This window comes from Lissotriton helveticus, chromosome 5_1 (genome assembly GCF_964261635.1).
Source record: "Lissotriton helveticus chromosome 5_1, aLisHel1.1, whole genome shotgun sequence".
Taxonomy (NCBI): Eukaryota; Metazoa; Chordata; class Amphibia; order Caudata; family Salamandridae; genus Lissotriton; species Lissotriton helveticus.
Genome location: NC_136065.1, coordinates 490,951,949 through 490,968,777, shown reverse-complemented (window position 1 = coordinate 490,968,777; position 16,829 = coordinate 490,951,949). Strand labels below are relative to the sequence as shown.

Sequence of the window (16,829 nt, the reverse complement as noted above, 5' to 3'; positions counted from 1 at the left end):
CATAAAGTTTCACCAAAAGGCCTACAGGCTGCATATCACTGGCAGCAATCATTATCTTAAGTCCATTCACTTTGACCTCTGTTCCTAATGCCTAAATTTAAAATTATGAACTTGAAAAGAATTTTTGCTAACTCCCACTCTGATTTCTGTCTCAAAATTTAAGAACAAACAAACTTAGAAATTATCTTCTGTTTGTAGGGGTTATTTTAATTAAACCCTTTTAGAATTTATCAAATCTTTTATATATTTTCATGGGTGAGAAAAACACTTATATACAACATTTATACATATATACAAACCTACTGCACATCATACAAATATACAAATATAAACAATTTATGCAAAATCTTCTTTTCAAATGTAGCGGTTTTGTGTCCACAAATAATTACTCTTTGCGAAATCTCTCTCCGCTACAATAACCACAAAGTTGAAATAGCAACAATAACCAGCATCAAGGATTTTTTCTGTTTTTCTGAAAGATCAAAACCAACTATGGAAACCGAGTCATGATGATTTACAATAAATTCTTGTTATCTTTCTTTTGGTGTCTGCCAGTGCCTGCCGACGCTTTTCGAATCTGGAGTTAAATTTCAGATTCTCATCAGGGCTCTTTCATTGTGGATAATCTGAACAGAAAAATGCAAGAGAAGGGATCATTCAGTATCTAAATTCATCTAAAAATAATACCCCTTCAAGAGCAAGATGTCACAAAGCAAGTTACCTTCAATAATGGGCGACGCGGTCCCGCGGGTCCAATTAGTCTAACGGAGCTAATGTAATCTTGAGTCTTTTAGTGCAACGGTAGACCTAATGTGTGAAATGAGTGATATTTACTATATAAAAAAAAGAAAAAAAAATGTAAAATTATGTCATTCAGTTTCTAACCTTTTTCACTTCGAAAGCTAACCCAAACAGACTAACCCTAAGGTCACTGTAATGCAACTCGTAACCTTATTAATGCAACTGATTCTAACCGTTACTGTTGAGCTAAACAACCCCTAACCATATTGCTAAATCCTATCCGTAAATGTAACAGTGACCCTTTCTCTAATAAACGTGTTACATTAATATCAATCTTAGTTATAATTATTAATCTACATTGAAAATGGAACCCTAGATCTTATTCAGTACAAAGTGAAATATTGTTTAGTAATGGCATCACTATGATCAATTAATAATAATTAAATTACCTTTTTATCAGGTAAAATCATGTATATATATTAAATTGAATTGGTTGGTGTAAGAAATTGGGTTACTGGTTGACGGTGTGAAACTCTATTCCATCAAGGATTACAGTTTTTGTCAGGGTAAAGGAGCAAGCCACCCCAAATTAAACTGTGCTCAACCCTCTGATAGATTGGCATAGAGCAGTCAGGCTTAACTTAGAGGCAATGTGTAAAATATTGCACAGCACTTCAAACAGGAAATGAAAACGGAACACAAGAAAACTCCTACACCAATTGAGAAAAATAGACTACATTTTAATAAATAAATCAACACTAAAGTGACAAAAAATCAATCAGTAGAACCAGAGATATGAAATGTTTTAAGATTTCAGTAAATATAGTGCCAAAAAGCATTGTGAATATATAGTCGCGATAGACCGGGTCAGTCACAAGTTTAGGTTTACCATGATGGAGCTACAGGGACCCATCTAGACCTGCTGTACAAGAGTACCTTAAATCTTGGGTACAAATAGTTGCAGTATCCGGTGTCGAGGGTGAGTCACGCAGCAGAGACAATGCGAGGTCCTGGTCATAGGTGCGTTGTGCAGGCGTCAGTTCCAAGGAGCTGTGAGTCTGTGATGCTAGGTCCAGTGTTGACATTGAGGAGGCTGCGATGGAAAGTACTGCATTGAGGATGCTTCACGCACCGGCTGGTCCCATGTTGTCATAGAAGCTGCCATCGACGAGATCCTTGGATACATTGAACAGTAGTGGTTCCAACTGCAGGCTGCGATGCCAATTCCTAGCTTTCGGAAAGTCCACACAGCAGCGGCAATGCATCAGTTCCACTCTGCGTTGAACCGCGTAGCAAAGGAGCTGTGTTGGTTCTGCTGCATCTACAGATGGGTTGGGAGAGTACCTTCAAGCCCACTTCTAAGAATCCGGGACTAGGGTGACACCACTTGGCAAGGTGGGACTCATAGATGGCAGAGTCCAGTTGCTGAGTTTAAGGATGTTGGAGCCTTCTGTCCCTGAGTCTCTAGTTAGGAGGTCAATAAACTAGCTCTACAGTCACCCTGGGGTCCTGGGGTTAACAGATGAAGGTCCAGTCTTTCTCACCCAGGCAAGAAGGCAGCAGATCACTACAGCATGGCAGAAGTCCCTCAGAGCATCTGCAGTCCAGCAGAGAGGTCTTTTCAACAGCACAGCAGTCCTTTTTTCTGGCAGAGTCCACAGGTCCAGAGGTGTCCTGATGAGTTGGGGTCTGACATCTAATATTTATACCTGGTACCCAGTTTGAAGTGGAGGAAGCTTCTAGAGGTTTCCACCCCGCTGAGGGATCTGACATCCCTTCCTCCCTGTCCTGGCCCGGCTTGTCTGGGGTCACTTTAGACTAGTGACAATCCCTTCATGAGAGTGCTCAGGCAGTGCCCTTGTGATGTGCAAGTGTGGTAGGGGACATCATCTCTTCCTTATTAACTCGGAGTGATCCACCCTGCCAACACCTATCTTCTCTTTGTCTCACTGTCTGGGAGCAGTACACAAGCGCCAAATGCCAGCTTCTGGTAGCCATGTGACCAAGGATCAGACTGCAGGCAACAATTGGTTATGACAAGAAAATGCCAACTTTCTAAAAGTGGCATTTACAGAATCGTGAAAAAAACACCTTACCATTAAAGAGGGCTTTTAATTACAATTCTTTAGACACCAAACTCAACCTGTTCACCTGCTCCCAGTTGCAAGTTACAGGCTTATTAAATGTAATAAGCCAACCCCAATTTTATCTTATTGGAGAGGTAGGCCTTGCAGTACAGAGAAACAGCTTTAGTCGTTTTTCACTGCCAGGGCATGTAAAACTTAAAATACATATCCTGCTTTTTAAATACACTGCACCCTGCCTTCTAGGCTGTTTAGGGCCTACCCTAGGGGTGACTTATATGTATTAAAAAGGATGGTATGGGTTTGGCAAAAGGTTTCTTTTACCAGGTCAAAATGACAGATGAAAACTGCAGTCACAGGATGTGATGGCAGGCCTGACACATGTTTAACGGGCTACTTTAGTGAGTGACACAATTAGTGCTACAGGTCCACTAATTGCATTTAATTTACAGGTCCTGGGTACAGGCAGTATCACTTTACTAGGGACTTGGAGGTAAATTAAAGGTGTCAATTGGGTGTAAGCCAATTCTACTATGTTGTAAAGAGAGAGCACAAGCACTTTAGCACTGGTTAGCAGTGGTGAAGTGTGTAGGGTCCTAAAGCCAGCAAAAAGTAAGTCGACCAAACAGGAGGGTTGAAGGCGAAAAGTTAGGGGAGCACCCTGCCAAGGATGCCAGCTGTAACTGTGGGTAGTGCTCAGAAATTATTAAATTGATAGACCTAAAGAAAAGGGGTGCATAAACCAGGGCAAACCCAAAACACACACCTTTTTCACATGAAAATAAAAGATGTGAGTAAATAATACTTATGATAGTTTTATTATTTCTTTAAAAATATTGTGGAATTATTTGTTTTTTGAAACATACTATTATATTAGTTAATTACATATTTCAGGCAACATTACCCTGCTTTTTACTTTTATGTGAACATTAATAATATTTAAACAGGCTCAGTCTAAATTGCAGCAGTCAAGATAATGGCGAGTCTAAGTAAAAGCAGTCAAAATAATAGCATCAAGAGCAGGAATGTGGTCGAAGTGATAGTAATTAGCATAGTGATAGTAATTAGCATTAAAGAACAGTAAGTAAGCGTGGCTCAGTGGTTAGAGGCGGCAGACCCGGAAGCTGAGATCGACCGTGGACCAGGGTTCGATTCCCCGCCTCGGCGGGTCTCGGGCTCAAAATTCCACGGTCTCGACAATTCTCGCTCCGGTGCCTACTTGAATCACGGGGTCACACTCTGCAACTCTGGGCAATAGCTTGCTTAATCTCCACTACGGATGCCTGGCTTTCACCTTGTGGACACCCTGCCGGGGTTTCTCACAGGGGAATACCAGGACGGGTTCCCTAAGCAAGCGCCAGGATGCCCTTTGGGTGACAGGTTTGCTCTATACAAGTACATTTACAAGTAACTGAGTGGCACCATCTGGTTTAAGGCATTGACCGTCGTAGCTGAAAATGTACTCCTTTTGATAAGGTTATCCAAAGTCATCTATTTTTAGCACTCACTCAGTCTGCCATGACTTGTTCATCTATACTTAGAGCAAATATAGAAAAGTAAAAGCCCCATAACTCAAAGCGTTGTTGCCTACGAAGCCATAATGTCTACAAATTACTTGTCACACGGTGGCAAGTGCATGGACGTAGGGGAAACAAAGCTCGGTGCTCTGAAGAGTTGTTCATCACTATTTGGGAAGGAGATTAGAACATTAGCAACAAATATCTTCAAAGCCAGTAAGTCAGTCTTGCATCTGAGTCTGGCCAAAAACATCAAAAACAGCCTCCTGCATTGAGAAAGAACCCAAGACAAAATATGATAGATTTCTGTATGCAGTGCATCAATGAGATAAATTATTTAATTTGTGATGATTCAGGGTACTTTCGGATTTAAGAAAGTTCATCATGCATTGCAATTCAAACACAAAACAACCAGATTGGAACTGCTCCACTGCGAGTCAAATCAGTTCATAGGTAATAGTCCATGGATTTTTTAGAATCTAGGTTCAAAAGAAAATAGTTGTAACTACAGGATATGTGTCATTTTCTTCTTTATTTAGTTCTTGAAACAAACCATCAGCCAACCCCTTTCGTCCTTTTACACATAGGACTTCTTCAGGGCAGTGCTAATAGAAGGTGACAACCAATCCAATGGGTTGTGGCCCAGTATGAAGATTTCTTCTAAACAAAAAGCTGAAGCCAAGCATCTGGTCCGTGCTGTAGACTATCAATCCAAGTCACGCTGTAAATGTAAATTGACAAAATCCTATGCCCAATTAAGAGCAAGAGTGAGGAGCAAGTGGTATGATAACCATTAGTAGACCATAAGGCGTGCACGTTCTTTTGAAACTGGCACATAGTGATGGAGAATCTCCACCCTAGTTAGTGTACTATAATCCGGAGTATAGCCCGGCGTAGGACAAGGCTTCTGATGTCTGCAAACACTTCGTTGGAGGTGGAATATTGCACCAAACAGTCTATAGTGTGAGGCGAGAGAGATACTGTTCTGGTCAAAGCCAAAGTCCACTATGTACATTATTCTATGCACTACTGTACAAGTGTCATTAGATTAGCAATAGTTAAACGGAAAACATAGCTGGATAAGAGCAGTAAATTATAGAAATCAAATAGTTTTGTTGCAGTACACCCATAGGACCTCATTTATGGCATTTTGGCGTAGGGCAGCGCAGCAAGGCACCTTGCTGGACTGCGCTACGCCAAAGTTAAAGGCCAGGAATAGACAATATTTAAGCAATCCAGCACATTCCTATCCTTTCTGCCTGTGCTGATGTCGTTTTGTCAGCCTAGTGCTGACCATCACACCACAATGCAAAGGTGCCTCTGTTTCAAGCAGGGTTGTTTTTGTGCAGAAAGGGGCCCCTTCCTGCACAAAAACATTCCTACAAGGCATTTACCTCTTTCAATGTGTGCTGCATTCTGCAGCACACATGGAAAGAGGAGAAATTAACATATTTCTCCTTTTTACATCTCACCTCAGAAGGCATATGGATTTGATGCTTTTAACTAAGCCATGCAAAGCCATGCAGGGTGGCTTTGCATGGCTTAGTTAATCTTTATGATAGCCCAGCGTCACGCATGTATCACTTTAAGTGGTGTAAAAGTGACGCAGGTCTCTCATAAATAAGCCCTTAAAAACTCAACCTCTGATTATGAGAACTGAATGCATGATGAGCCAAGTTGCACTGAGGGCTCTTGGTAGTGGTGGGAAACATGGTCACCAGCAAATTTGCATTTTCAAGATGGGTAGTGAAATTTAGAGTGTATTCTAAAACACTTTTTTTTTTAAATCTAAGGGATGATGGTTCATGCTGACATCAGATAACAGTTGCATTCATCACCTAAGCCTAAGAAATGTACTACTTAGATCATCAAATCCTGAAAATATGGCTCAGGAGCTGCCGTTATGCTGCGCTTAACGCTGTGAAACCACACCACTGGTAGCAAGACCGCATACTCTCAGCTCTTATGAACAACATTGGTATGAAGACCTATGTAAAAACCAATGTATTCCTTGTTTAGTGATTCAGAACAATTCGGTTTCTGTTTTTCTTGTATTCTGAAGCATTCAGATCTCTAGAATCCTGGGTGAAATTTCTATCTTTGTTTATTTGCTTACACAGACCTGGAGGATATGTCCATCCTGATCCTGAAAACCCAAGGTCCTAAAGCCTTCTTCAAAACACATGGGGTGCTTCTTCACGTCTCACCGCCTGACTCCGAAAAACTGGGTGTGTTTCACCAGACTGGTGAGTAGGATGCATAACCCCACCATGCCTGGGCAAATTTAGCCCAGCAACCCTATATCGGAAGGTCTGAGCCAACTCACCCCCACTCTCAAAATCATCTTTCCTGATCTTAATCTCTCAATTTTCAGTTCCAGTTTCAATATTATTGTTAGTTATTTAAACTGTAGCAATACACTGTATACCACTGAGTGCATTAAACATACACTAAGATGAACAGTGTAAGTATCCACAACTGAAAACAATAAAAGCAGTGACAATGAATCTGTATCCGTTTTCCGGCCTAATAAAGCTACAGTTGATCTGCGGTCCTTAATAACTTGTTAGTATAATCACTTTATTTTATCATCCTGCAATCACTTGTCTGCTCGCTACATCTAAGCAAAACAGTGCTGCGTGCTTTGGTTTTCAATCCCTTCAGAACTACAAAAGCATTGGTTCGGACAGTAGACAAACACACATGATATACAAAAGATTCTCATATTATCCCCTGAATAATTGGCAGATCCCTGGCATTTACTTGTAACTTTACCTGTACCTCCTACATTTAATTAGGTAGAGCATCATACTTTGCAATATCAACAGGTATTGGCAAAGAAAATAGGTATGCTATCAGCTGCTGACCTTTTTACTTTGCCAGTGTTTTTTTTGTTTGTAATTGCCTTATGCGTGAAGATATGTGACACATGAGCAACCTAACAGCAGTGCTAGGGGAGCTGCCAGTAACACAAGTATTTGTCTAATAACCATTTATTTTATTGTAAAAGCATCTATAGCACCTGTGTTCCATGGCACGGAAGGATACTACTTATTGTACTACTGTGCACCTGGGTCCCAATGCTTAGACTAAGGCTCTCTTTTTAGGTCTCGCGCCTAGCAGTGAAATGTGCAGCACTGCTCGCGCAGCACGAGACAGTTAGTAGCTGAAAAACGGGGTTTCAGCACTGACCTAGGAATTTGTGCCACGCTATTGGCCTTTGCGTGCGTCTTGTAATGAAAGACAGCACGCAATAGGCTAAAGGCAGGTGAATTGCTCCGCCCATGGCCTATTGGTGTGTTACGCGCACCAAAGGCCATGTGGTTTCAATTATCGTGCCCAGACACAGGCGGTAATTGAAACCACCCTGTGGCGCGCGCGCACCACTCGCAGGCGTGTTTGATTTCTTTAACAATAGAGCGATCGCTTTCACTGCACAGCTATCTAGTATTTTGTGAACCTGCTGTGTTCTACACTTCTTGTCAGCCTTGGTCGTGTTCTCTATGTACATCATTGGACTTGCAGCTGCAGCCCCCATCATCCATAATTCTGGGTAATGTGGATTCTTTTACTGCAACATATTTTTGGGATTATTAGAGGTGAGCATACAGTTCCTTTCCAGAGCCATGGCTGTTCTTTTGAATCCCAGTGCTTTGTGCAACATGCTCACCTTTGTACATGGTAATGATGTAGGCTGCTCGGATTTTCATTCTCTACCGTGCTAGTCTCTCTGTGCTGTGAAAAGATCTGTACATTTTTAGAATAATGTACAGTGCTGAGGTGTCACCCAGGAGTATACTCCTCGCTGCGAAGATATAAGCTCTCTGTGTGTGGCCCATGTCGGCCTGCAGCGAGTCACCGGGGAATGGAAAATGTTAACTACCAGCCATCTGCCTAAGATTAATGCATTTTGGCTAATGTTTTTTTTTTGTCGTGACTGGACAAGTCCCAGCAGCTGTTGCAATTGTAAGTGGAGTTTGTGTCTTGAAGGCAGGAAACTGCGCCTTCAACGGCTCCTCATCATCTTACCGATGCCGGGTCCCAGCTGGCACCCCAGGCTTGTCAGCACCCACGCATAAGGTACCCCAGGACCGCGTTCCCGGTGTGCAAACACCACTCGAAGATCTGCGTGACATTATCTGTGGGAAAATCGATTTACGAGTAACCGTTAAATGTTCTCGTAGCCCTGCCCCTGCCTGAAAGAAGTGCAGATGAGGCAGACTGGCACCCTCGAAGGCTGGTAGGCCCGGGTCAAAGTCAGTCAGATGCCAATCATGCCAGTCGCTAAATACTCTCTTTTGCGTTCCAATGGTGTGGTCAAGCGGAAGGGAAATCCGTTCCCAATATATAGTTACATTTTAAAACTTTACTTTTTAATGAGCATCTCCAACCGACAGCCCATCTGACCGCCTGTAACTACCAGATTATTGGTTGAACGGCTCTGGCCTCCTAATCACATCTGCACCATGAAACAAGCATTTGCAATGTAATAGATCTCGCATTACTGAAAGTTTGAGCTATTGTTGTTGCATTATTATTTGCAAAGCCAATAGCTCAAACTTTCAGTAATGCGAGACCTATTGCATTTGCAAATGCTTGTTATTTATTCCGCTGGATCTCTCCGGGAATATAGAAAGAAACTTAAACCCTAGCTGATCCAACTAGATTAGCTTTGGATTTCTATGCAATAACTTTCTGTTCTGTTCCAGGATACCCTTACGGGTGAGATACATGTGTTACAAATAACATAAGAAGACCAAAATGCTGTCACTCACAGTGACGCAAGCAAATGGTTGAAATGGGCTGACTCTTTGTCCCACCTTGTATGCTGTGGTCAACTGAAGCAAAATATGAATGGCCCTACAGCAGACCAGCACATGAAGATGCCAGATTAAGAGACCCTGTATGGAAGTTTGTGTAATATATATTTTCTTCTTTGAAAGAGAAGGTCTTGGCTACTGCCAGACGTAAGGATTATTGATTGCCTTCACTGATAAACTTGAAGTTTTGCTGACACATATGAAGAGCTAAAAATTTCTGAGTGCTGCCCACCAGAGTAGGATTACCGATTAGGTTTAGGTGAAATCTCGAGGAGACTGTGAACATTATATTTTCAATTTTCGAACTTCGGCTTTAATGCCCATGCAGTGCTCCGCTATAAACTCAGCAATGACCAAAGTGGGTAATAATTCTATATGTTCTCAACTTTGCACTAGGGTAGGAACAGCATCAGTTGTAGCCCAAATGTAACCTTGCTTTGAATCTTTTCAGCAGATTCTGATGCAAAGCAATTTGTTATCAAAATGAGTGATTGCTTAGATAATCCAAACTGTAGTCGCATCTGGGTGTGTTCCATTGAGATAGGAAATGAAAATACAGATTTTAGGAAAATACTGAGGGATGTATGTAACCAAGTGGCCAAACATTCTAAAAAAATGCTTATTTATTTATTTTTAGAAAGCGAACTGTCACAGACTGGTGGTGGTCATAACAGCGGGGAAGATGAAGAAAAGGAGATGGATCAATATCCATAGAGAGTTATCTGTAGTAACATAGCCATAGGAGTGGGTGGCTGAATTCCGGCTACTTGGGGAACAGCCAAGTTTTCAGCGCCCTCCTAAACTTCAATAGGTCAGACATAGATCTTAAGGAGGGGGGAAGTGTATTCCAGAGCTTAGCTGCACAAAACCTAAATGTCCTGCCACCTTGCCTGGATTTCCTGAACTTCGGTACACAGAACATGTTAACTGATACAGATCGGAAGGCTCTATTGGGGATGTATCGTCTTAGTCACTTTTGAAGGGGAAGAGTGCCCATCCCAGAGCAAGATTTAAATGCCATGCAGAGGGATTTAAACCAGATTCTTTGCTTAAGTGGTAGCCAGTACAGCTCCCATAATGCCAAGGAGGGAGAAGCTATGCGGGGTAGGTGTAAAGCGAGTTTAGCAGCTGCATTCTGGACCCTGGATAGATGATGTAAGATATATTCAGGGTAATCTAGAAGAAGAGCATTGCAGTAATCCAGGTGACTGAGAATAATGCTGCGGAGTACCAGCAGGATCTTTCGAAGGGCTTTCAGATGTGTAAAACAGGTTCCTGCTATTTTATTTGCATGAATTTCCATACTAAGTTTGTCATCAAAGGCGACTCCTAAATCCCGGACCAAATTAATGGCAGCCACAGGTCCATTAAATGATCCAGGCAAGAAATTAAGGGGTAAAGTTTCCGGCTTGGATTGAGCGATACAGTAGAGCATCTCAGTCTTAGCCGCATTAAACTTTAGAGAGTTTATGTTGATCCATGAGAAAATGTCATTCAGACAGTCATGGAAGTAGCATAGTTGTGATCTGCTGCCCAGAGAAAAGAAAGAGCTGAGTATCATCAGCCTATTTAATTTAGGTCATGTTGTGAGATTTAATAAGTCTAATCAACTAGGCCAAATAAATGTTAAACAAAATTGGGCTGATGGCCGGCCCCTGTGGCACTCCCTGATAAATGGCTTTCGAGTGATAGGGTGGGGAGAGACACAGCTTCACTTTTATTTGAAAGGTATGAATGCACCCATTTCAAAGTGGTTCTACTCTCTCCAATATGCTCTAGCCTGAATAGAAGAGTGGCATGGCATACTGTACCGAATGTGGCCACAAGGTCAAGTAAAATCAGCACTGCTGAATGCCCCTTGTCGACTCGCATCTTTAGCTCATCCAAGGCTGTGATAAGGGCTGGTTCAGTGCCATGACCAGGCCTAAAACCAAAATGCTCTACTTCTAAGTAATTATTATTCTCTAAGTATTGAGCCAACATTTTACTGACATGATGCTCCAGTATTTTTGCTGCAAAAAGGCAGAAGGGAAATAGGCCTGTAGTTACTCAGAACAGCAGGGTCCAAAGATGACTTTTTCCTAATGTGTGTAACCATAGCATTCTTCCATACTAACAGCACGGTACCTGATATCAGGGATTAATTAAAGATTGGCTTTAGCAGGGGAAATAACATTTCTGCCTGATCCTTCCAGATTTTAACTGGAAGTACATCTAGAGGAGAACCTGATGAGGTCATCATGGCTACAGAATTAAAGTCCTCCACAGAAAAAGGTTCAAAAACATTGCCTGCCACTAGTTGCAACATCTTGCAAGGCAACAGCGCATGAGGGCTAATCCCTTGACAAAGAGCGACCCTTGCCAAACTTGAAGGGTTAAGGACAGCTAGGATGGTATTAATCTTGTCTTTAAAATACATAGCTAACTCGTTGCAGAGATCTTGTGATGGTACAATTGCTTGACTTAGACAAGCCAGGTTAGTCATTTCCCTTATGATATCAAACACCTTGTTGGTGCTATTAGCGGTGGCTAGAATAGCATTAGCATAGTAGTCTGCTTTTGCCTTTATGAAGGTCAATTTATATTCTTGTACAGAACCCTTCAAATCTGCTTTGTTATCTTCCTTATAGGCAATGAGGCAACTTCTTTCTAACTTTTTGCAACATTGTTTAAGCTGCCTTAACGAACTATTGTACCAGGGAGCAGAGATTTTGCTAATGACTTTTATTTCTTTTAGAGGAATAATTCAGTTGAAGGTTTCTGACAGTCGATTCTCCAAAGAGGACAGATTATCTTCCACCGAATGCCCTAAGTCAGAAATCGAGAGAGTAAGAGAGGAAAGATTGCCCAAGGATGGCCCTGAGTTTTTTCCATGCTCTGCCGTAATACCTATTGATCCGTTGTCCATGCACTTTGTGGGTCTATCTTCTTGCTAATGAAAAGGCTACCAGGGCATGATCAGTCCAACAGGAAGGTCTAACATTGTATACAGTCACCAGCCGAACGTTGAAAAGATAAGGTCCAAAGTATGGCCCCCCTTGTGAGTGGGAGCATGCACGAGTTGGTCCAGGCCCAGAGTGTTACACAAACCTAGTAAGTTTCTCAAGGCCGGAGAAGGAACTTTGTCTTCCCAGAGAATTAAATCAACCATTATAAAACATTTAGAATGAGTTAGTATCAAGTTGCTGAATAGACTAACAGACCAGGTAGATATGAGCCAGTTGGCCCAGGAGGGCGGCAACACAGGATACCAGAACATATACAGCCTTCATCATCCTTGAGGGAAAAACCTAGTAAATACGGCCTGACCAAATCATCAAGACTTAGTGGGACAAAGTTCCACTTCTCCTTAAAGATGATTCCTACACTCCACCAGTCCTATCCTTCCTGGGTTTGTGAACAATCTTGTAACCCAGGGGGCAGGCTGAACCCAAATCAGAGGAGGTCGAGTTTTCCGTTACATATAAGTTATTACAGCTTAATTGCATTCCCATTTCAGTCGTATGCTTGACCAGGGACCTCCCATTTCACAGCCCACATTTTACGGATACCGCCAAGGGAGCCATATTGTTAAGCAGAGGGACTGGGGGTCAGTCTCTTGTAGCAGTGTGATCCCAATAGGAGCAAATGGCTCACCCATATCTAGTAGTTGGTCTCTGGAATAACAAAGCCCAGGTAGAGGTTTCTCCCTGCCACAATACAATTTCCGGCAGCATGGTTGGCGCGTTGCGCGGTTGGTGCCTGGACGGGCGCAGATGGGCTTGCCTTTGGTGTGCCTTCTGCATGGTGCCGGCACTCCAGCTTCACACGCTCGCTGTGCGGTCGCGCTAGCATAGATCTTTTTATACCCCAAAAGACTAGCCACTGACCAAGATGGTGTCAGTGGGTGACACGCTCTGACAGGTGGTACACCCTTTGTGTTAAGAACACATTTGTATAGCTACTAAGGTGAATAAAAAATATCTAAAAAAGCAGACAATAGCCAAAAAGCAGTTAAAACTTTACAAAAACCACTTATAACAGTTCAATCACATCCTCCCCCATTATATCAGCATGGTCGCGCTAGCATGGATGTTTTTATACGCCAAAAGATTAGACCGTTGACCAAGATGGCAGCCATGGGTGACATGCTCTCACAGGCGGTGCACCCTTTGTATTAAAAACACCTTTGTATAGCTAGTTAGGTGAGTAAAAAATATCCCAAAAAGCAGACAATAGCCGAAAAGCAGTTAAAACTTTACAAAAACCAATAATAATCCAGTTCAGTCTCTTGCGTATAAGACAAAGAGGGGACCTCTTTTTGATTTTATAACACCGAAATGCACTGCATGAAGTGGCTTGCCATCTTAACATAAATACTCCTCGTTGCAGTGTTCAAACTCGTTGATCATAATTATAAATTGCTAAATTACATTTGTGATATTTGTGATAACCCACCTCATCTAAGGACGTACCCAGAAAATTATATGAGGCAACATACTCAACATGATGGACACCTATCAGCCACAGCTCTTTTTCACTTTTTCCATTGGTGTACAATGATCTTGGTCTTACTAGGATTTACCTACACTGCATTATCAAGGTTGTACTGACTGAGAGCTGTCAACCCTTTGGAGGCCAGTGCAATCAAAGAGCATCTTCTTATCAGCATACTAGAGCTCAGTGATGGGCAACCTGTCACATGTAGGAGATGTGCCCAGAGAGACTCCCAAGTTAGCAGTATAAAAGTTGAAAAGCAGAAGCCTAAGGGCACAGTTCTGGTGTATGCCATGGTTCGTTTTAAGTTTCCTGGAAATTTTACAAGTTGCACCGGGTTTGACCCGAACCCAGGTATCAGTGTACAAAGACTATATTTCCCTCAACAATCTGGGAGAACTACACCACCCTGATAATTTCTTCCACAACAAGATTCTACAAACTCCATCAAAGCGTGATCAATATAGTATGTGCATAAAGGGGTCCTACTGACATAGGTGTGTTAGACATGTCATTCGTAGGGTGGTCTTCCCCAAAACAACATCCATGTTTGCTTAAATTCATTGTTGTTGGCATAGGTCTCCAAGCACTTTACCACTGCTAACCAGTGCTAAAGTGCTTGTGCTTTACTTAGAAGTACATAGTAAAGTGGTATACCATATTGCCAGGGCCTGCAAATTACATGCATTAAAATCATTTCATGTTTGGTAGTTATGAAGATGTGATTAAAAATCCTCTTTAGTGGTAAAGTCAGATTTTAAATTACACAATTTTGAAAATGCCACTTTTAGAAATTTGGCATTCGCCTGCCCTTTGCCATTTGGTTATTGCAGCCTGTCCTAGGTCACATGACTGGGTGTAGTTAGCAGTTAGACTTTGTGAATCCCTCCAGGATAGTCACCCAATAAAGAGATTAGGTATGCCTGGACAGGACATTCCAAACCAATCAATGAGAAACCTCGCTTACTTCAAAGAAGGAAACAGGTATAAAAATAGGACCCTCAGACCCACTTTTCAGTTCATTTTCCAGACCTACAGAGGGGCTCTCAGAGGACTGCCTGCTTTTGTGACCTGGTGTGTACTCCCCAAGACTGCTTTGCTGCACCTGGAAGGACTGCTTTTCTGCCTGGAACCTGCCTTGAACCCTCACAGGCCTGCCCAGTTGTTTGGGCTCTACTTATTCACCTGAATCCAGAACTACCAACCAGAGTCACTCCAATGGCTAGTTTGCTGGCCTCCTGTTCAGAGAAACAGAGACATAGCAAGCTCCCAAATTCTTGAGCCCGCACAGGGACCCAGCCTGTTTGAGCCCTAAAGCCGCCCCCAAAAGTGGTGCCCCTCCAGTCCTGGACCCTTGGTGGTGGTGCTAAAGGTGCCCAGATAACAAAAATCCAAATGTTGCGGACCAACCTGCTTGTCTATCCGCCCAAGGTGCATCGCCGATTGGCCAGACTTCGCTGCTGCTCCTGCTATGTTATTTTCCGCTGCAGCAACTCCTGTTCAGTGGACCTTTGCCAAAGGGGTATCCGTCCTTCTGGAACTCTTGTCAGATCCAAACTCCTCTCCTATCCTGCTGGAGATTTTCGGCTTCTAAAAACAGTGACCATGTCCGAACGTAGAAATTTTCACTACAGCTTCGTCCAGCGGCTCCCCGACGATGACACTTTCTCCTCAGACACTGCCTGCAGCCTTGCTCCACTGAACTTTACCTTGTCAGAACTTTTTCTTCAAAATTACTTCTAAGACCGAAGGAAGCACTGACCTGGCCCAATCCACTCTTCGTATCCGACCTGTATTCCATTGCGGGCACCCATAGTTTTTTACTTTGACCCAGGCTCATGCGACTAGATGTCTGTGGTTAGTACTTTGATCTTTTAGGTGCTATATTTTACGAAAACCTTTAAAAATTCATAACACCGGTTCTGCTGATTAGATTTTTGTCATTTTGCTGTCAAATAATGTATTACATTTTACTTTATTTTTCTAAATTAGTGTGGGATTTTTTTGTCTTGTGTTTTCCCTTCATTAGTGTTTGTGTGCTGCTTAAATACTTTACACATAAGTCTGAGTGTTTTTGTGCCAAGCTACCAGTGGGTTAAGCGCAAGTTAATTTAGTGAATTGCAGGGTTCGTACTTACAGGGACTGTGAATGTTGCTTGAATAGGGGTGGCTCATTCCATTAACCAACAACCCAATTTCTCACAAGGTGAACAATAATCTATCCATGATGTTTTACACAGTGCCACATGTAGTATGGAATCCAGTCTGGTATTGTAGGTAGAGGTTCTTGTAAGCTACTCATATTTTTTATATGCGAGCATTTAGATTCCGTGAATCCTAAATGGTAATGCCTATGTCTCATAAATAGAAACTCCCACCCTTTTAACAAACCAGAAAACAACAATAAAGTTTACAGGAACATATAGAATGTTTTTATTCGCAAAGATGCCTGCATTTATCCCATTTAATTCCTTCAATGCTAACAGCCCTATATATACACGAGGGGGGAATACTTTTGACCTCTCACTGGAACAGTCATCATTAGTTTATGCCTATTTTAAATAAACAGTGCTGCAGCAACTAATGATGAACAGAATGCTGAATCAATCAAACATTCACTCCCAGTTAAGACCTCTGGTGTACATCCATTGTTCGTTTGCTCACTATGCCACCCCAGTTTAGCCCAGCCATATGCCAATCAGTCTTGATCCTTCTCATGGAAACAGTCCTGCCCGAACGGCCCAAGCAGGTCCTCCCTGGACTGGAAACAAGCTTTCTGGGACCAATTTCGGGGAATTACCCCTCTTCAGACAGGCTAGCTTGAATCCAGTGCTACAGCGAGCAAGGGACCCACGTCTGGGCATACCATACCACTTAGGGTGAAAAGTGCTGCAGCAATAAATAATGGACGGAATGCTGAATCAATCAAGCATTCACCCCAGCCAATAGATTTGGGTTAATTTCATTGGGTCCGATTCACAGAATGAATTTAAGACTAAATCCTATACTTACTACTATTTGGTATTCACAGAATGCACTTACTACTTTCGGGATTCACAGAGTGAACTTACTACTTTCGGGATTCACAGAATGAACTTATTACTTTCGGTATTCACAGAATAGATTTAAGACTACTAACTTTACGTCTGCACTCGGGCCGGAAATTCCTGCCCGGAGACGGAGTTTCCGGC

At 42.3% G+C, this 16,829-nt stretch overlaps 1 protein-coding gene across 3 annotated transcripts in view; it reads left to right on the top strand.

Moving 5' to 3' along the window:
• Positions 1-16,829, top strand: part of LOC144754687 (protein-arginine deiminase type-3-like) — a 584,450-nt gene that overhangs the window by 355,099 nt on the left and 212,522 nt on the right. For all 3 annotated transcript variants that reach the window (XM_078642808.1, XM_078642809.1, XM_078642810.1), the window contains exon 6: positions 6,463-6,588. In XM_078642808.1, coding sequence (XP_078498934.1) covers positions 6,463-6,588 — 126 coding nt within the window. The remainder of the gene's footprint in view (positions 1-6,462; positions 6,589-16,829) is intronic.